The sequence below is a fragment of the Labeo rohita genome, chromosome 13 (genome assembly GCF_022985175.1).
Source record: "Labeo rohita strain BAU-BD-2019 chromosome 13, IGBB_LRoh.1.0, whole genome shotgun sequence".
In the NCBI taxonomy this organism is placed as follows: Eukaryota; Metazoa; Chordata; class Actinopteri; order Cypriniformes; family Cyprinidae; genus Labeo; species Labeo rohita.
The window spans coordinates 27,053,304-27,075,339 of NC_066881.1; the positions used below are offsets into that span (position 1 = coordinate 27,053,304).

Sequence of the window (22,036 nt, forward strand, 5' to 3'; positions counted from 1 at the left end):
CATAAAAACATGCCGAAAACATTTCACCTTAGTAATCACCTAGAGCACCCTAGCAACAGCACAGAAATATGTCATAAACAATTCACCTTAGCAACCACCAAGAACACCCTAGCAACACTGTAGAAACCTACCAAAAACATTTCACCTTAGCAACAGTCTAGAACACCCTAGCAACAGTCTAGAACACGCTAGCAATAGCATAAAAACATGCCGAAAACATTTCACCTTAGTAATCACCTAGAGCACCCTAGCAACAGCATAGAAATATGTCATAAACAATTCACCTTAGCAACCACCAAGAACACCCTAGCAACACCGTAGAAACCTACCAAAAACATTTCACCTTAGCAACAGTCTAGAACACCCTAGCAACAGTGTAGAAACATGCCAAAACATCTCATCTTAACAACCACCTAGAAAACCCTAGCACCAATACTGAAACATTCAAAAAACAATTCAGCTTAGCAACCACCTAAAACACCCTAGTAACAGTGTAGAAACATTCAAAAAGCAATTTAGCTTAGCAACCACATAGAACACCCTAGTAACAGCACAGAAACACGCTAGTAAAAACATTCAGAACCCCTTAGCATTCGCATAACAATCAGCCTAGCGACTACCTAGAATATCATAGAAAAAGCACAGACATGCCAAAAAACATTTAAAACACCTTAGCAACTACCTCGAAGACCCTAGCAACAGCATAGAAACATAAAAACATTTGAAACCACCACCTATAACACCCTAGCAGCAACCGCATATAAAATATGTTAAAAAAAACATTTAGAACACCTTAGCAACCACGTCGAACACCCTAGCAACAGTATAGAAACATTCAAAAAACTATTTAGTTTAGCAACCACCTAGAACACCCTAGTAACAGCACAGAAACATGCTAATAAAAACATTCAGAACACCTTAGCATTTGCATATAACAATTAGCCTAGCGACTACCTAGAATATCATAGAGAAAGCACAGAAACATGGCAAAAACATTTAAAACACCTTAGCAACCACCTCGAACACCCTAGCAACAGCACAGAAACATAAAAACATTTGAAACACCATCTATAACACCCTAGTAGCAACCGCATATAAATATGCTAAAAAACATTTATAACACCTTAGCAACCACCTCGAACACCCTAGCAACAGTGTAGAAACATTCAAAAAACTATTTAGCTTAGCAACCACCTCGAACACCCTAGTAACAGTGTAGAAAGATGCTTAGAACCATTCAGAACACCTTAGAACACCACTAGCACTGTGACAGTTTTGAGCATTTTCTTCATAAAGTGTAAACTATCTAGCTAATACGATCACTTTGCGGCTGAAGTCAGCTCTACCATGACCTGAATTTTTAATAGCAGCCTATAAAAATGGAGAGCAGAAAAATTTCTGAGCCTGCCAGTCTGATATTCTGGCACAATCCGAGGACCTGAAGTGAGTGAGAAGCAATTAGCAGGTGGAATCTAGCCCAGCATAGAAAGATGTATTTTAAGAAAGGTTACAGCTGATGGAGGACACGTCTTAAGGACATTAAAGAAGATTGGCCACTTCTTCTTGGTTCGCTGATCCAATTGCATATTAATATCTTTGATTTCATTATTATTCCAATATCCTCCAATGAGATTGGAATGTAATATCGGAGTGCCCTCCTCTGGATAGAAAATAGTATCATGGCTGCACGCTCAGGCTGCACGGCAGTACATCAAACCATAACCAATGCGATCCGAATCCACCGTGACATTACGGAATAACTTATAGCTCCATTTTCCAGGTTTTGAAGTTCATCTCATATAAAAATGTGTCAAAAACACACTAAGAGACAGACCTGGTATTAAATTAACTAGATGTTAAAGAGCTTAAAATCACTCATCACAATGCAGAGCACGATACCACGCTGTTAAAACACTAAATCAAAGCTTTTACAGTAAATCCCAACATCATTCAGCATTTTCAGCTGCCTTTTTTCCTCTTCCGCCATCGTGAGAGTAAAATCTCAAGAGTGCAGTATCTAATGTTGAACTAGATTCTGTGCACTGCACGCTGAAAACACACAGATCTATCTGCAATTAACCGCAAATGTATAGTGGCAATTAACCTTATAGATCGTAATTAACACTTTTTACAGCATTTTAATTAATGTAGATCTCCCTCCGACAGACTGTTATTTGCCGTAATGAACGCAGAGAAAAGCGTCAAGGGTCATGTTCTGCAGGCACGATATCTGACTTCATATCTTTGTATTATCAAGACTATTTACAGTCTTTCCTCATTGACTGAGCACACAAAACCAAACACCAATACATTCAGAAAAAGCAATGGTCCGTCACACCTGAAACAATTTTGATCTCCAATTCAGATTCAGAGTCTGTCTCCTGCCGGTTTACGATTTCATCTCATATCTAGCGTCATTAATAGCTACTGCTTCTTCTTCATACTGCCCTGTGCAAAATCCATTTCGTTCTATTTACTGAGTGCTCTGCTCATCTCTCATAACTGACATACAAATAAATATTTAGAACTGTTTGGATCGGGGAGCGACTGATACATAGACAAACTTGTATCTGCATGGCCAGCACTGTAATCGAGAAAACAGCCAGTTCAGAAAGAACAAGTAAACATCAGTTTGTCGCATTTATAATGGGTGAGAATAGAGCAGAGCAGTTGGGTTCCAGAAGTAGAAATCCTGTTCATTTTCTATAGAGTAACTGATGCTGAACAATGACAAATAAACCTTTCAAAACAGACCTGCTATGAGCTCTGAGGTTGTTATTGGGAGATATATGCGCTTGTTAGTGTGATTTCAGTCGAGTTTAATTGCAGAATTCCCAGTGAAGAACTAAACTACTCATAATTCTGAAGACACCAATTGCTATTACCATGAAAACGTAAATCGAAAGAGATTCACTCCCATGAAGCACTGAGAATGATGTAACCAAGCCTCTCAAATTACTTCAATACAAATGAATGCAATTATTTTACAATAAGCTTACTGCTTTTACATTTATAGTTTTTGATTCTGTTGCAAAATTCACAAAGCTCATTGGATAAGTAGGGATGAAAAATACACAGGCATATACAGTACACAACCTTTCAAAATTTTGGGGTCAGTATCGGTAAAAGGTTTTTTTTTTACGTCTCTTAAGGGGTCAGTAAGTCTCTTATGCTATCAAGTCTGCACTTCTTTGATTAAATACAATAAAAGTAATATTGTGAAATATGTCACAATTTAAAACAACTGTTTTCTGTTTTTATATACTTTAAACATTACTTAATTTTTACAAATATTTTTATTTATTTTAATGTATTCATGTGATGTTCACATGATCCTTCAGAAATCATTCTAATGTATTGATTTTGTGCTGAAGAAACATTTCTTCTTATTATGAATGTTGAAAACCATGGAAGCCTGTTTCTGTCACCAAATAAAACATTTTCTGTCTTGTAAATTTTTGTGTAATTCAAACTCACAATTCTGACTTTTTTTCTCACAAATATGAGTTTGTATCTCGCAATTCTGGCTTTTTTTCTTGCAATTGCGAGTTTATATCTCACAACTCTGACTTTTTTCTCAGAATTTTAAGATATAAACTCGTAAATGCGAGTTATACAGTTCGATTCTTAGAGTTGTGAATTTATAGCTCACAATTCTGACTTAACTCGCAATTGCATGTTATAAAGTCAAAATTACGAGTTATAACCTCACAATTATGAGAAAATGTCAGAATTGTGAGATATAAACTTATACTTGCAAGAAAAAAGTCAAAATTGCAAGACACAAACTCGCATTTGTGAGAAATAAAGTCACAATTGCGAGACAAAATTAAAAAGTCACAATTTGCGACATATAAACGTAATTTCGAGAAAACAAGTCAGAATTTTATTTAGAAATTTAAGTTTTTTTATTGCAATTCTGACTTTATTTCTCACAAATGCGAGTTTGTATCTCGCAACTGACTTTTCTCTCAGAATTGATATATAAACTCGTAAATGCAAGTTATATAGTTTGATTCTCAGAGTTGTATCTCACAATTTTGACTTAACTCGCAATTGCATGTTTTAAAGTGAAAATTCTGTTATAACCTCACAATTCTGAGAAAATGTCAGAATTGTGAGATATAAGCTCGCAATTGCAAGAAAAGTCAGAATTGCAAGACAAACTCGCATTTGTGAGAAATAAAGTCACAATTGCGAGACAATTCTGAGAAAAAAGTCACAACTGCGAGATATAAATTTGTAATTTTGAGAAAAAAAGTCAATTGTTAGGTTATTTCTCGCAAGTTTGACTTTATTTCTCACAAGTGCGAGTTTGTATCTCGCAACTCTGACTTTTTTCTCGGAATTGTGAGATATAAACTCGTAAATGCGAGTTATATAGTTTGATTCTCGGAGTTGTGAATTTATATCTCACAATTCTGACTTACTAATTCACAACTGCATGTTATAAAGTCACAATTATGAGTTATAACCTCACAATTCTGAGAAAATGTCAGAATTGTGAGATATAAACTCGCAATTGCAAGAAAAATCTGAATTGCAAGACAAATTCGCATTTATGAGAAATAAAGTCACAATTGCGAGACAATTCTGAGAAAAAAGTCACAACTGCGAGATATAAATTTGTAATTTTGAGAAAAAAGTCAATTGTGGGGTTATTTCTCACAAGTGCGAGTTTGTATCTCGCAATTCAGATTTTTTCTTCCAAATGCAAGATTATATCTCAAAATTCTGACTTTTTTTCTCAGAATTGCGAGTTATAAAGTCAGAAGCTCAGAATTGCACATTTTTATCTCACAATTCTGACTTAATAACTCACAATTGCATATTATGAGTTATAACCTCACAATTCTGATAAAAGATTTAGAAATGCAAGTTCAGTGACAGAAATGGGTTTCCATACAAAATGTGCTTCCATTGTGAAAACTAAGATACGTTTTTTTTTTTTTTTTCCAAGATTCTTTTACAAATAGACAGTTCAAAAGAACAGCATTTATCTGAAATAGAAATTACAAACTTTTGAACCTTAGTGACCCCAAACTTTTGAACAGTAGTACATCTTTTGTCCTTTTCAGGTTTGTATTGTGGTCATTCATCTCAGAGTTGGTCGGTTTAGTTCACGGCTTAGAAACCTTTACTGATTTTTTTTAATCACAATGAAGAAAATGAATGGGAACAATATGAACCAAGTGTGAAAAATGTGGGCAGTCATAGCTGTGCTCCACAGCCACAGACTCTTTAAATGGGCAATGCACTACTTTTCCCCCCCTGAAGTCCACTTTCTGTGTAATGTTAGCCAAGACTTCTTGCACAAAAACGCATATCAGACCCATTTTTGTGCAACTGAACAGGATGCTTTTGTTAATGTACATTTAACACGTTCATATATACAGTAGGTAGTCAATGAGAATGCCTGTTACCGCCGGTCTTACCGCAGCATTAAAGCAGCAGCGGCAAATACAAATCAGTCAGATGTGAAAATAGTAAATTTCAAACATTTGTATTTGTGACAAATATTAAGTAATGTGACACTGCATATCCGCAGATTCCAGACTGAATATGCTTTCACTACAATGTTTATACAATAATAAAATTTATACTGCACACCTGTTAAATTTGTAAATTTACAATACAGTGTATTGTGTAACAGAGTAAAAGTAAAGTAAAGTAAAGGGTAAAAGTATTATTCTGGATGAGTAACATCTGTAAATGACCTCTGTTATTACTGGCTTCTTTGCAGAAAAAAAAAAAAAAAAAAAAAAAAAATCAAACCTTCAAACAGGCAAGCAAAAAACTTTCCATGATACATTTTCCATGATATAACCTCTTCAAAACTCCTTAAGTCAGTCACTCTGTGGGTGATAAAGAATGGCGGTCTTACCTTCAGGAGCATCTGCGTCACATATCTTAGTGATGGCAGCGGAGTGATTGCCCTGTGATGGGTCTGCTGTAGGCAGGGGAGTCTGGGCACAAAAAAAAAAAAACTCAATAAACCCAATCTGATCTATGGAACAGGACTGTAAAAGTATGAAAGTTAAACATAAGGAATATGATTCGTTTTTAATAAGTTTTTTACATAAGCATTTGTAAAACATTACCACTGTGATCTGATATTTGTCTTTTTTTCACATTCACTTAATAATAAATGTACAAAGCTGTTTTGTGCACATTATTCTCATATCTTACTCACTAACCACCCACAATCCAGTTTAACCAGCTACTAAAGATTAAAATAGCCATGCTGTAATATTTAAATTAAGTCACTGTCATTCTTTTCTGGTTTATTTAAATGAGACTCATTAACAAAACTCTGCTATGTGCATTGGTGCAAAGATGTGGCAGAGTTAACGCTAAAAGGAAAGCTTGTAAATGCTATTTCATTAAAAAACAAAAAAAAAACAACAAAAAAAAAAACATTTACATTGATCTTGGCAGTAATGCTTTATCAAATGATGGAGAAGAGCATTATAACCTGTCATATGCAAACATGTGGTACAGGCAAACACAGTTTAGTCATTTTAAAGACTTGATTCATAATTGAACCCAACTGATATAATTCCTTCAGTAAACTAGTGCTAAAACAACATAGACGTGAGTGAGTATAAACAACACTTATATTTCCAGAACACTCTCCTACAAGAATACTGACAACAAAGCAAAGCAAAGCAAAAAAAAGAAAGTTCTGACTGACTCATTCTGCATAATTTCATGTGACACGTACTAATTAAAAGAGACAGACTGACTCATAAGCTTTTTGGGTTATTACATTATGGGAATGTGTTCAGAAATACAATTACAGTTTCAATTACGCATTGCATGTGCTTAGAGATAATGCATTGCTGTTTATGCTGGATGATAAAATGAGTAAACCTCATTTGTTAAAAGTAAATATATGAACCATCTGGGTGTATTTATGATTCAAATTATTATTTTTATAAATAGAAGTCTCACATTTCTCACCATTTAATATCACATATATATAAATAAACTTAATACACAGTCCTCAACTTCGTTCAAATGTTTGGGATAATTTTTTAATGTTTTTTAAAGAAGTTTCTTATGCTGATCAATGTTCCATTTATTTTATCAAAAATACAGAAAAAAAGTAATATTATAAAATGTATTATTGCAATTTAAAATAAGAGTTTTCTATTTTAATATACTTTAAAATATAATTTATTTCTGTGATGCAAAGCTGAATTTTCACCAGCCATTAAGCCAGTCTTCAGTGTCACATGATCCTTCAGAAATCATGTTAATATGCTAATTCATTATCAATGTTGGAAACAGTTGTGCTGCTTAATAATTTTTTGGAACCTGTGATACTTTTTTCAGGATTCTTGGATGAATAAAAAGTTTAAAAGAACAGCATTTATTCAAAATAAAAATCTCTACTAACAATAAAAGTCCATCACTTGTTATCACTTTACCACATCTTTGCTGAATAAAAGTATACATTTCTTTCAAAGAAAGAAAGAAAGAAAGAAAAAAATTTACTGACCCCAAACTTTAAACAGTAGTGTATATTGTTACAAAAATAAAATAAATGCTAATAAATAAATTAATAATAATTTATTAATAAAAAATAAATACATTTTACATTTTAAAAATACGTTTACATTTACATTTTTTTATTAATCAAAAAATCATGAAAAAGTATCACAGATTTAAAAAAAAAAATGAATAAATAAAAAATAAGCAGCACAACTGTTTCCAACATTGATAATAAATCAGCATATTAGAATGATTTCTGAAGAATCATGTGCACTGGAGTAATGATGCTGAATATTCTGCTTGCATCATATAAATAAATTCTATTTTTAAAAAATTACAATAGAAAACCATTATTTTAAATTGCAATTATATTTCACAATATTACCGTTTTTGTCTGTATTTTTAAATCAAATAAAAGCAGCCTTCATGAGCAGAAAAGACTTCTTAAAAAACATTAAAAATCTTACTGATCCCAAATTTTTGAATGGCAGTTTATATTCATATATTTGTATATATACTATTTTTATAAACACAGTATATATGTATATTTATTACATTTTTGCATTTTACCAGTGGCTGATATTTCTGTGTAAAAGTGTAAAATGGATTTTGGATAAGTGTTTTTTCTTACTGTTTCTGCCAAGACTGAAACAAAATATATAAATAATCTAAATAATAAAGCTAAAATTAGCTAAAATAATACTTTATTTTTAATCACAAATCCAATGCAAACTACTTTTTACATTTTTAGCTACTAAAAATTAGACTTGGAATTGCGCTTCAGTAAATTACTCTTCCCACCATTCCAATTTAAATTCCAATTTTGTATCCTGTTTGCTACATCAGTTCTAATTCAGGAATCTAATTGGAATTTAAAAAGCATCCTCAATTCAATTCTGCATGACGCACAACCCTGCAAAACACGTATTTCGTTTATGCTTATTTCAATATTTACATCTGACGCTGCAGAGGGGCGAAGGACGGCTGTAATTGGTCAGATTTCGACACATGCTGTGATGTTTACTGAGTAGAACAGGTTCGATCTTGCCGCGAGCTGTTCTTCCTTCTCTGTCCTCGGCAGACGATTTGCCCCATCAGCTTTCTGACAGCTTGTCAGCCTCACAGCAAATTACTCTTCATTTGAGCTTGTATTTACGCAAAGGCAGCATAACTTTTGGAAGTAATCAAACGGGATAACATGCACCGCTGGATAGATGCAGAATGACTGCTACCCTTCCAGGAAGTGAAGAGAAATCAGATTTGATTGATGAAGAGTTTGTCAGTTTCAGCCACAGCCTCCCATGGATCCTTCACAGTCTGTTCGGCGACCACCTGATGCATTGTTCGCACAAAAATGGCAAGCGCTGACTGATATTGACACGTCAAGACTGGCTGGGTTTTTCTAAATTCCTGAGTTTTTTCACGATGATCTATTATTGTAATTTAGCACACAAAAACAAAGAAAGAATTCAAAGGCGTCACATCTAGGTCTGAAAGTCTAAGTCTGAAGTCCTACTTCCTGTCTAAGTAGGTGGTTCTTGGCTTGAATAACCTGGCCAGATTTTGTGCCAAAAGTCGATCAGCAGTTGCTAGGCTACATATGGAAAGACGTATAGATTCACAGTAAAGTTTTCACACTTAACATGATCAGGTCAAAGACGTCGGACAGTTTTTAACCTCATATGAATGAACAGAGCTTTGAAGAGGCAAAAATAAATAAATAACAGACGCAGAAATGCCTTTAATGGGTTTTCAAGAGTCGGGAGAGAAGGTTTTGAAAGGCTTTCAAACACTTGCTTTGTAAAGGGTTGATCATTACATACTTATGTCACCGACGTGGGCCCTGTTTGCTTAGAATACGACAGCTGTAATCCTGTAATCCTGATGCCGTGCAGCACCGGGGATTGACTGTTACACAAACAAGCGCACATCTCACCTGCAGCAGGTATTTCTGGCTGCCGTACATGACGTATTGCGGGGCCAGACTGTAGATCATGTAGCTGGTGTGGAGGACGATGAGGAGGAGGATCATGCAGAGGAAGAGGAGGGCCTGTGGACGGGTTCTCTGGGGTCTGATCTTATACAGCTGCACAAAAACAAACAAACATCCTTATATTACTCAAATGACTATAAGTACTATTAGTCTACAGCACTCTAAAGTGCAGAAATGCACACTATATAAATAATGTTGCATTAAAAGCAACAAAAACAAGGATAGATATAGCAGAACTGCAACAATGGATATTTAAAAAAAAACAAACAGGGTCAAAACTGAGATGAAAACATTTTTCGTGGTAAAGGGTATAGTTAATGCACAAACTAAAATTGCTGAAATGAATAATCAAAATTCTTCAAAGTGCATTACTAAGGTCTGCTAGACAATTCTTGTCCAACAGTAAATGTTGGAAAACCAAGTATTATTATTTTTTTATCGTACATATAAAAACATATTTCATATACATATGCTTACATATGTAAAACTATTTCACAATATTACTATTTTCAATGTATTTTGAGCACATACAGTTGAGGTCAAAAGTTTACATACATGTCTTTGATGTCTTTTATGTGAAATATCTTATTCAGGTCAGTACTAAATAAAAAATAGCATTTTGTATGATCCCTCTTATTTTAGTAAAATAATTAACATTTTTTTCAGATTCTGCAACGTGTAAACTTTTGACCTCAACTGTAAAAGGGAAATGACTGTTATTTATTGTAATGAAAAACAAAGTTTTATTTTTAATTAATGTTAAATATGTATTACATAAAATACTATAAAAATTAATTGATATACAAACAAAAATCAGCATATAACTTTTAAAATAGTATTTAAAAAACTGTCGGAACGAAAGAGGAAGTTTTTGTAGTCCCAATGTACTTAAATTTTACCTATACAAACTAAATGGCCAAATTTCATCATTAAAATTCAGTACAACACTACTCACATTAGCATAAAAATGCTTTTAATAAAGTTTTATATGTGTCTCACCCGTAACCAGAAGAACCAAATCCCCATGTTACGGATCCCAGCCATGGAGGTGAAGACAAAGTACATGGTGATGATGGTAATGAGAACATAGTCCAATGGGAAAACCTGAAGAAAGAAAAGAAAAATCAACCACTTTTGGACACCAACCCCACAAATACACAAACTTAGAAGTTCTTGATCAATTTCAGCCATTCACTAGAACTACAATGCAGCCTCTATTCATCTACACACAACACACTTTTCAGGCCCGAGCGTCAACTAAAAGAACCATTACCCTGACAATGAAGATGGCTGGAAGGGCATGACAGTGCTGTCCACTTTCCCAGCCTTTTTCTTTGTGTACCAGAGTGCTTTTCAGAGTAAGTGATGCATGTTTCACAAACCACACAATGCTGGAGGCACAAAGGATATATATACACACTCACACTCTCAGCGGTGGCCTAAAATACTGTCACTCCTGTGCTAGAGATGTATCGCTCCACGACTCGGAGGTGATCTTTCAGCAATCCCGACTATTTTCGATGTATTTCATCTCAAAAGAGCCACAGGAAGTACATGGCAGAACTGTTTGAAAGTCAAGCTAAAAATGATCAGCCTGTTCCGGGAAGAGTTGCTGGCTCGTAGAAACGGCAATGCCTCTTCCGTTGGCAGCTTGTCCTCCATAACTCCGCTGGAGCTGAAATGCTGTTTTGGAAATGAGCAAAACACACACTGACCTTACCTGCTACCCTCGGAAGATGGTCCAGTGACATCATGGAGTACAAATTAAAAATGTTTCTGGAAGCACGAGCAATAATTCTCCGGCCTACATGTCTTATCCTTTTGCAAATTACTTTTCTTTTTCCCTTTTCACAAGGCCTAATTGCAGAAATCAATGGTCTGGATTCCTGAACAATTTGGTTTAATCAAGCCATCTGAAGTAGCGAGTGAAACAAGTGATCATATTTTATTCAAGCACATGGAAACTGATCATTGTGCTACTTGAAGAAGATTGAAGGATTTGAAATCTCTTCCGAAAGCACTAAATGATGAAAAGCGCTTATTTCTGATTCACAAATAGCACTTAATTCAGAGGTCATCACATCTTTTTATGCGGCAAGCGGCCATAGACTACAGACTGTTCAGGGTCTTTTATTTCATTTCAAGAATTTGGACATTGTACTTGAGGTTCAGTGTCATCACATTTCCTGCGTTCTGTTTTGATAAATGCAAACACAAATAAACCTAAAACTACAACTGCCAAGCATTAGAAATCTAAGACATACAGCCTTGCAATAAATTGAATGTTTAGTTAAATCCAGTAAAATGCATATCTAAATGGTGCTGATTTCTTTCAGTAGCACAAAAACTTGAGGGTACGTTCTAATTTCAACCCGTCTCACAATACAAAAAAGAGTAAGCAAAGAAAATGTTTATAAAAAAATTATACTGGGCTTCTCTGTCCATACAAATCCATATTACATTCAAATCTACCCAATGCTCATTTATTTGTTTAGAATGTTTTACACTCAAGCAACACAGCCTAATTAGAGGAAGTAAACTGCTATTGATGATGTACACTAACTGCCGAAAATTTTTGGACACATCTGAGTAAATTTATGTTTTTCATGATGTTAAAACCCTTTTGATCTGACAGCTTTTGCCTAAACACTTTCAGACGAATACAAGTTGTGCTGACATGCACTACCGTTCAAAACTTTTCTTTTTTTTTATGAAAGAAACAAATACTTTTCTTTAGCTAAGGTGCTTTAAATTAATCTTAATTCTAATTAATTCTTTTGAACAGTTTCCACAAAATGTTAAGCAGCACAACACTGATAAAAACAACTCAGCACGTTAAAAATATTTCTGAAAGATCATGTGACACTAAAAACTGGAGTAACGATGTTCAAAATTCAGCTTTGCATCACAGGAATAAATTACATTTAAAATATGAAATTAGAAAACAATAATTTAACATTTTAATAACATTTCAAAGCCTATCAAAAACATTAAAAACATATTACTAACTCCAAACTTTTGAATGGGAGTGTATTCTTTAGAAAACAAAATTTAAAATTCTTTTTGTTGCAATTTTTAGTTGAAAAACTTTTAATTTATAATGAATCATTCTTATTAAATATTAAAAAGCTGAAGAAGAAAAGCAACCAAAAAGGGCACAAATGTGAAACTCTTCAATACGGCTTTAAAGCAGCACTATGTAACTTTTTCTGTGTTCAAAATCTGCAAAATGTATGAGTGAGTACATCATGAATTCATCTTCCAAACTGTGTTTTTGTCTTATCCCAAATCACTACGGTACACTTATAATAAGTGCTTATATTTGGAATATTGTAACCTGGTTGGGTCATCACCGCTGCACAGGAACACATTCCTGCATAAATCGCCATAGGCATAAACTTAGAGAAGTAGCTCCGGTTAAAATGTTCTACGCATGCAAATCTGTTTATTAACCGCTTGAGTGCCAAAATTTACATAGTGCTGCTTTAAAAGCATCTCATGATGCTTTTCATTAAGTTTATTTAACATTTATAGGCCACTACATAATAATCAGACATGGGGCCAGTTTTAGTAACAGCCTGCCCTAGTGCAAACCGTCTTTTGGCGTTAAAATAGTACTGTCAGGTACTGAAAAGGCGTGGACACTTTTATTTTTGCACCTGACCTTGCTGAATATGCATTTGTAGGAGTTTCCCTTTCAGACGCAAAATTTAAGGGAGGAGATTATTAAAATTAATCACGGACAGCGTTTTACTACACTGCAAAAAATGCTTTTCTTATTTAAATTTTTTGTCTTGTTTCTAGCCAAAATATCTAAAAAGTGTTAAATCAAGAAGGATTTTCTAGACAAGCAAAAATTATTGTCTTGTTTTCAGAAAAAAGACATCAAATTTAAGTGAGTATTTGCTTAAAACAAGCAAAATAATCTGCAAAATAATCTAATTATTTCAAGCAGAAAACAAGATTACTTTGCTTACCCCATTGGCAGATTATTTTGCTTGTTTCAAGCAAAAACTCAGTTAATTTTGACTTGTTTTTTCTGAAAACAAGACAATACTTTTCGCTTGTCTAGAAAATCCTAAAAGAAAAAATCTAAGTTAGAAAAGCATTTTTTGCAGTGTAACATTTGCGCTGGTCAAATTACTAGCATTTGCGTCATTATTTAACGCCCCAAAAAAAAGCATGTCTTAAACTATTTTGCGCTTGAAATTATTGTTGCTAGGAGGAGGCACTGCAGAGAACAGAGCATGTGAGGTAGAAGGGAGAGGATTTTTTCAACACGGACTAATTTATTTGGAATGCCAGAAGAATGCATTATCCGAACATATAGTTTGCAAACCCATGTTATTTTAATTTTCCTCAGGAAATAAAAGATGATTTTAAACCCTCAACTAGGAGTCACGCAATACCAGGTCTAACAAAACTTCTTGCAACCCTTCATTTTTTATTTCAATGTACTGTGGCTTCTTTATTTCTTTATTCTTGATTTAGGACTACGCTAATTTGCACTGCGTTTGGTATATTGCATTGGTTGATATGTAAATGTTGCGTCTGTGTTCTTTAATTTGCGCATTGTTAGTAAATCACCCACAGAAATTTCCACACCCATCGGCGCTGTTTTGGAATTGCGCTCTCGCGCTAATTTGCCCCGTTTAGTAAAACTGTCCCTTTTGCTATTTTATAGTTCTTCATTCAAATATGAAGAAACAGTATGAAGGAAATAGCAATGGGAATGAGTAGGTGTGTCCAAACTTTTGATTGACAGCATGCACTTTCCAATTACAGAATATCGCTGCTTGTCTTGGCAGAAATTGTCTACAACGAGCAGGTCGCATTTTTTACATGTCTTACGACAGGCACAAGCAATTGCTGTTCTGCTACTAAGCTTCGTAGTAAAACCAAAGTGAACAATGCTTTCCATTTCTGGTAGCTTCTCCTCCAGAGGCATTACACAACTCTGGTTGCACACAACTGTCACTAACACCCATGTCGATGACACAAACGTAACATGATTCTGAGACAAAAGAAAAAGAGAATGCAGCTCACCGGTTGCAGCGCCAGCAGTAGCTCATTAAGAGGGTTGGTTAGGTTGGTCCCAAAGATGATAAATCCAGTGCTGATACCAGCTGAATGTAAAGCTTTATCCAGACTGCAACAAGACAAACACATTTAACAACATCATCACATAAGAGACTGAATTAAAAACATCATTAACTACAGTTCTCCATGGTCTGCTATAGAATGATGGTACATTATTGTAAGTGTGAGCTCATTTAGAGCACTGCAGGTGTTGATGAATGCGTGTGTACAATAACAACAGATTTATGGCTACTCCAGCACTGAATCAAAGTGTCTCTCAAATGCACTTTGCTCTGAAGGGATGCCATTCTTCCTGTGCTTTTCAATGGGGTGAGTCACTTGTTGGTAACATGTGAATGTGTATGTAAGAAAAACAGTTTAAATGGGGTAGAGTCTGCTATCAGAGTGACATTTCATACAGGCTGATGGAACGTACTTGGAAATAAACAAGGTCACGAAGAACAAAAGGGCCACCAGGATGAAGAAGACCCCGAGCAAGATCTGACGAGACAAAAAAAGAGACATAGTTACAAAAGTGTTGGACAAACAACTTTAAAAGTTTTTAAACTTTAAAGTCTTTAAACTTTAAAAGTATTTTAGAAACTTTAAAAATATAAAGGAATATTATAAAATCGCAACCATAGAAACTGCACAAAAAACATGACAGATGTTTTATAAATCTCCTGCTTAATATTTTTGTAGAAACCTTGATACATTTTCTTCAGAATTTTTTAATTAATAGAAAGAACAAACAGCATTTATTTGTGATGTCTTTTGTAACAATGGAAATGTCTTTACAGTGTTACTTCTGATCTTTATCAATTTATTTAATGTGTCCTTGCTGAATAAAAGTACACATAACAGTACAGAGATATGCAAAAATAAATAACTAAATAAACAAATAAACATTTTTTTATTATAAAACAAACTATTAAAAATAAAGTTTCTTTATCGACATCAATGGTTCCATAAAGAACCTTGAACATCCATGGAACCTTTTAAATGCATAAAAGGTTCTTTTAAAAGTGGAAAAGGGTTCTTTAGATTTTTAAAATGTTCTTCAAAGTAGTTCTTTTAAGAACTATTCACTGAAAGGTTCTTTAGGAAACCAAAAATGGTTCTTCTATGGCAACTCAGCAAAAACACCCCTTTGGAGCCTTTATTTTTAAGAGCGTAGGATGACAGTTGTTTGTTTTCAACAATACTTCAGCATCAAAGTGTCATTAATCAAATAAATGAGTTGGAAATAAAAATGACAAACAGACATTTTCAACTAAACTTTCATTATGCTATAAAATAAGTGAAGCATTCAGTTCCTAAAAAAAAAAAAAAAAAAATCATAATTTACCGATCCATTCTAAACCCACATGACCTTTTTTCTCCCACTATGAATAATGAATAATGCACTAGTTGCTCGTTCCCATGCAATTATACTGAATTGGAAAAGAGCAGAAAAATGGAAAAGCTTAAAAAAAAAAATAAAAAAAAGTCATAAAAGTACCATAAAACTAGTCCACATGACTTATGCACTATATTCAAAGTCTCCTAAAGTCATACGAAGATATAGGGTAGTTCCTCACACAAAGTATCGCATAGCTTTAGAAGACTTGGAATATAGTGCATAAGTCATATGGGTGACTTTTATGATATTTTTAATGTTTTTTGTCGTTGTGGAGCTTGACAGCTCCAGAACTCATTTACAGTATTATAATACTGAAAAGAGCTGCCTGGATGTTCTTCAAAAATTCAGAAGAAAGATGAAATGAGAGTTAGTAAATAATGACAGAATTTTCATTTTAGGGAGACCTGTACCTTTAAATGAATCAGCAAATTGATTCTTTTGAAGCAGTTCAATGAAATTATTCACTAAATTTCCAACATATATACTAGCGTACAAAAATATACACTTCAGCACCAAATGTTTGTACAAATAACTGAAACTCCCTGGTCCATCATGTCTAACCCAGAGGTCGTGTCGTTTTTTTTACACATGGCCATATGGTGCGACCCACCTCAGACTGACACAATCGCCAAGAGTAATATGGACATCATGGTCACAAGCTCTCTAAATAACGAACAGACTGAACTGCAGAGGAAAGAGTAAATGAACATAGATGGAGACACAAACACTCACAACCCACAAAGCAAAACAAAACCAATATGCCAGACTGAACGGCTGCCTTTCACTGGCCTCCCGGAGCTCACGTCTGCTTGACTTGACTTGAGGGAGTAAACAAAACCCTGACGTGTGCCGTGATCACTCCAGATTTTCACAAAACAAAGGAAAAGAGGTGGCAAAAAGAAAAAAAAGGGAAGAGAGACAGAAAAGATGGACACATCTATCTGTCTGCCTATCTCTAATTTTAAAAGCAACTCACATTTATGCTAGCATTGTTTTATACAATAATTGCATAACTTTAGAACAATACAAACTCCTAACGAATATTCACGAAAGCAAGTGACATTCGCATTGGACACAGATTTCCCTCAAGAACAATATGACAGATTGTGAATTGTAGCGAGAACATAGATTCGTAAATGAGCGTGAATCCGCCTTCGAGACATAATCTATATCTAATTCAAACGAATGACTGCGAGTTATTAGTGATGCTAGAATTACGCTTTGTGGTTAAAAACACAGCTGGAGCTATTCTAAGAGTATATTGGGAATTTATGTCTCAAGCTGTTGCCGTAATACCAATAATAAACGCTTGCAGTTATAGCCGTAATAACCGTGACAGCCAGAGCTTTAACTTTACAGAAAGGAGTACATTAATAATAACAAAAGCTACAGCATCAAGCAATTCATTATTCAGCATGCCTTCAGCTACACAACAAAACCACAGACCTAATTGCACTGCATAAACACAACTACCTATCACATGTGCCTGTTTTATGTCTCTTTATGAAGGCACCTACAAGAGATTGCATGTCTACATGTTTGAAATGTTTTTCCTGTGCAACTGTTCCCCTTAGAGAGGCCTAGTGGACCACCACAACAGTCAAAGACATTTCCACAAGCATCTACTCAAACATCATGCACACAAAAACATAAAATATCACAAAATAAAGAGACAATTGCAAAATAAAGTCTTATGCCAAAGGTCGAACAGAAGCGCTTCTGAAATGGCATTTAGATGTCTTTACACTGACTGTTAAAAGGATTGGTTCATTCCAGAATTAAAATTTCCTGATAATTTACTTACCCCATATCATCCAGTATGTTCATGTCTTTCTTTCCTCAGTTGAAAAGAATTTAAGGTTTTTGAGGAAAACCTCCCAGGATTTTTCTCCATATAGTGAACATCAATGGGGACCAATGGATTAAAGGTCCAAACTGCAGTTTCAGTGAAGCTTTAAAGGGCTCTACACGATCCCAACTGAGGAATACGGGTCTTATCTAGAAAAACGATTGGTCATTTTCCAAAAATAATAAAATTTTATATACTTTTATATAAAATTATATAAAAGTATATATTGCTCTGCAATGTGTGTCCATGACTTCATGCATTACATAGTCACATTAGCAACATGGCGTTAGCAGAAGTACCAACCCAGTGTTTACAAAGCGAATGTGCAAAGACCAAGTCAAAACACCCAAAAACAAAGTCAGATATTTTTGAAGTTGGAGGAGAAAATGAGTCATGCTTTTGACCTTCTCAAATTAATTACGTAATGCTTGAAGTTAATGCTGGGTGATTTTGAGTTTTTATTGATAAATTTGATATTTAAATTTGATATTGAAACTGTGATTTTGAATAGAAATATTACCAAACGTTAGAATTAGACACTTTGACAATATGCTAATGCAATGCACCATTCACACAGAATGCACGTTGCGTTGACAAAGATGCGACGTGGGCAGTGGAATAGGAAAAACATGCAAGATGGGAGTTTTAACTTAAGCGCCACGTTTTTAGAATGCCATTTCATGCACAGGCGAGTAAAACGCATCCATGTTTACATAAAAAACAATGGGAAAACAGTGTGAATCAAATAAAAAACCTTTGAAGAACTACTACTGTATGTCTGATATTTCATGTTTGCATCATAATGATAGGCTGAAAGCTGCTGTTCATTGATTTTACAGAACATTTATAGTTAATAATAGTCTACTGGTTTTAAACCTTCAGTCATTTTGAATTACCTTGACCTTGATTTTTTAAAGCATTTTCCTTGTACAAACTTGTCTTATACATATTATATGTTATTTCTTAACATATAATATGTATAAGACAAGTTTGTACAAGATGTAGTTATAGTTCATGCATCTTTTCTGTTGCAGATATTTAACAAGTAATTTGTTTAACATTTAGATATGTTGACAACTTCATGTGTGATGCACTTGGAATAGAATTTTCTTTAACTTGTTGTAGTTAAAAGTTGTCTAGCTAAAAATCATTAAAAAAAAGAACAAAAATCGAGAATTGGTCAAATGTTCTGAAAAAAAAAACAAACAAATTATCCAGATTTATTATAAATTATTATAAACACATTATTATTTTTGCCACATTATCCAGGCCTACTTGAAGTCATGGACATGCATCGAAGAGCTAGTGCAATACGAGCATTTGTGGTTAAAAAGTACATACATTTGAATTTTTCTAGAAAATGACAGATCCTTTCTCTAGATAAGACCCTCATTCCTTGGTTGAGATTGTGTAGAGCCCTTTAAAGCTGCATTGAAACTACAATTTGGACCTTCAACCTGAAAAATCCTGGAAGGTTTTCCTAAAACCCTTTATTTCTTTTCAACTGAAGAAAAAAAAAGACATAAACATCTTGCATGACATGGGGGTGAGTAAATTATTACTTCTGGAATGAACTAATTCTTTAATGCTGCTCAGAGGTGGCTTAAATGCATATACACAGCCATTTACACCTGAGGAGCATCTGAGCAGGCATAGTTTAATCTGACTTTGATGCAACGTCACAAAACAATGCAAAAGTGAGAGCAAATCTGCAAAATAGAACACAATGTACCACAACTATACAACATCAAAGCTGATATAAAGTATTCAGCATGCTTATTTGCCCTGAGGAATGTACAAAAACAGTTAACATTTCTCATTTCTTTGTTTATTGTGCACACATTCAAGCTTTGTTTGTTTATCTATATCAATTTCACATCTGCAGTGGCTTGCTTCCCCATGTTTGGCCATAACAGACCACTCGAGGCCCCTGGCAGTCAGACGCCCCTGGTCACACACCCGGTCCATAATCGTCCTTGCTCTGAGCTCTGCCAAGGGCTGCTTTATCAGTGCACTGTCTGCAAGTGCATTACGGCAGAGATTTTTTTTAATATCCTCTGAATGATAATGAAAGCCTCTATAGGTATCAAACTCGCACTGGCTTCATAAACAAGTTTATTTCATTTTATAATTGGACTCGCGACCACCTGCCACTGCCGTCATTCTCAGGGCCTGCTGGGTTCTAATGTGCGAACCTTTTGGATCTGTGTGCACATCTACTACAACTATACGGTTACAAGCGAACCACCGTGATGACTATACATATAGATCCAGCGTGCTCGTTACTTGTCACGAAGGGAGGAAATATGTGCAATTTGCATGGTAAGTGTTGCGTTTCATCTTCTCGGGGCTCATTAAAATACCTAAGCACCTCCAATACACCACTTTCAATTTTCCGAACCAATTTCCGCTGCAGATGAAACGGTAAACATAATAATTAAAATCAATCAAACTTAATCAATCAATCTGATAGAGAATTTAGGTCAATTAACCTGCTCTCCTAATGGAATCAATCACATCTGCCAGGTCCACATTAAAGGGTAATAGAAGTGCGTTGGTGTACGCGCACGCGCGTCTGCGATCTATTAGTTTGTAGTGGCAGCTGAATTTATCTAAACTCATCAGCAGGGACTCACACGTATCAAATCGCCCCACTGGACCACCCATGCAGCAGCTAACAAACCACCCACTGGGCCTCACTTTCTACTCTATTACGTAACGCCATTGGCTCTCGCAGCAAGGCGCATGGAAACGTGTTGAATATCAGTACACATGTTGTGTCAGCGACAACAAAGTACACGTGAGACTTCGCTGCAGGGAGCACGAATCGAGCCTGGAAGTGGCCCTTGGAGAATATGAAGAGGAGATGCTGACCTCAGATTTAAATACTCGGAAAACATTTCCACTAAAATCGTTAACTTTGCACTGTAAAGCAAAGACAAGCGCAGCGCATCACGGCGGCGTAAACGAGGCGCGGTGACTGATGGAGAGACCGTTTGGCAGACAGATTCGTCTCAGTATGCATTTCCCCTGAAGCTCTTGTGGGAAAATTAGTAAATCTCAAGTCTAGTTTAGGTATAAATAGAGTCTGGAGTCTATCATTAGAGTGCCATGTTCATGTCTGCTGCTAGTGGGCCGCTAAAGACGGAAATGAGGAACCCCTCTGGTGCAGAGCATGCTGGGAGAAGAAACGATGCAAAGAATAACAGCGAATGAATGAAAGACGGCAAACATTTTAAAGATAGGCTAGGTTTGTGACAATCAGAGTGTTTTTGTGCATCACTAGATGCATACTTAAAGAGACAGTTCTCTGAAAATGGAAATTCTGTCATCATTTACGCATCCATATTTTGCTATTTTCAAGCTTAATAGTTTACATGGACAGCCAGAACATTACTTTTTTTGTCCTGCAGCAGAAGGAAAGTCATACTTATGAATGTAGAATGTAACGTTAACAATGTCAAGATCATAAATTTGATTCCCAGTGAGCACACATGTTGAAAAAGAGCCAAATAAATAAATAGAAATATTACATATTCAATAAAAATGGCTGGACTAAAGCAGAGCAATAAGGTGAAATAATGCATCTAGCAAAGTGGTTGCTCAGTTTGGCGAATGTGTGCCAAGGTGATAAAACCCAAAGGGTTTCTTGATTTTCTTGGGAATATGTATTGGCATTCAAATGAAGTCATAATGTATGTGTTACATCAAAGTCACCATGAAAATTAATTTCCTTCACACCTCCCCCTTGATAGACTTTGCAAGATAGGATAGTGACATAATGGAACAATTAATTAGGAACAAGATGATGAAAATGCTTGAAAATGCTTGAAAAAACATCAAAAGGGTGAAAAAATAATATAATGGTACATAAGTCTAAGCTTATATACTGTAAAATGTATATGTTAATTAGGGATAATGCTCAACTAACTGTTAGTAAACGAGAAGAGGCTTGGTCGACCAAAATTCCACAGGAAATGGCAAAGTCACGCAGTCGGTGACGGACAGATCGTTAACGTCTGATCTATGTGGTAATATAGTGTATCGGGCAGGACATCCAAACACTCACCTATCATTTATCGACCTCAAATATTTACTGACCTCAAATAAAACAGTAGCATGCTCACTGTGTGACAGATGAAGGAACTGGCACAGTTACTTGCACTTAAAATACTCCATCATTTTTGCTCATACAGATAAAAGTAATAACTTTCAA

General features: G+C 35.0%; 1 protein-coding gene across 1 annotated transcript in view; it reads right to left on the reverse strand.

Moving 5' to 3' along the window:
- The window catches only part of lmbrd1 (LMBR1 domain containing 1), a 123,451-nt gene that overhangs the window by 27,302 nt on the left and 74,113 nt on the right, over nt 1-22,036 (reverse strand). Inside the window, exons 10-14 of the mRNA XM_051126451.1 lie at nt 15,006-15,070; nt 14,537-14,639; nt 10,490-10,594; nt 9,434-9,583; nt 5,885-5,966 (exon numbers count right to left, since the gene is read on the reverse strand). Coding sequence (XP_050982408.1) covers nt 5,885-5,966; nt 9,434-9,583; nt 10,490-10,594; nt 14,537-14,639; nt 15,006-15,070 — 505 coding nt within the window. The remainder of the gene's footprint in view (nt 1-5,884; nt 5,967-9,433; nt 9,584-10,489; nt 10,595-14,536; nt 14,640-15,005; nt 15,071-22,036) is intronic.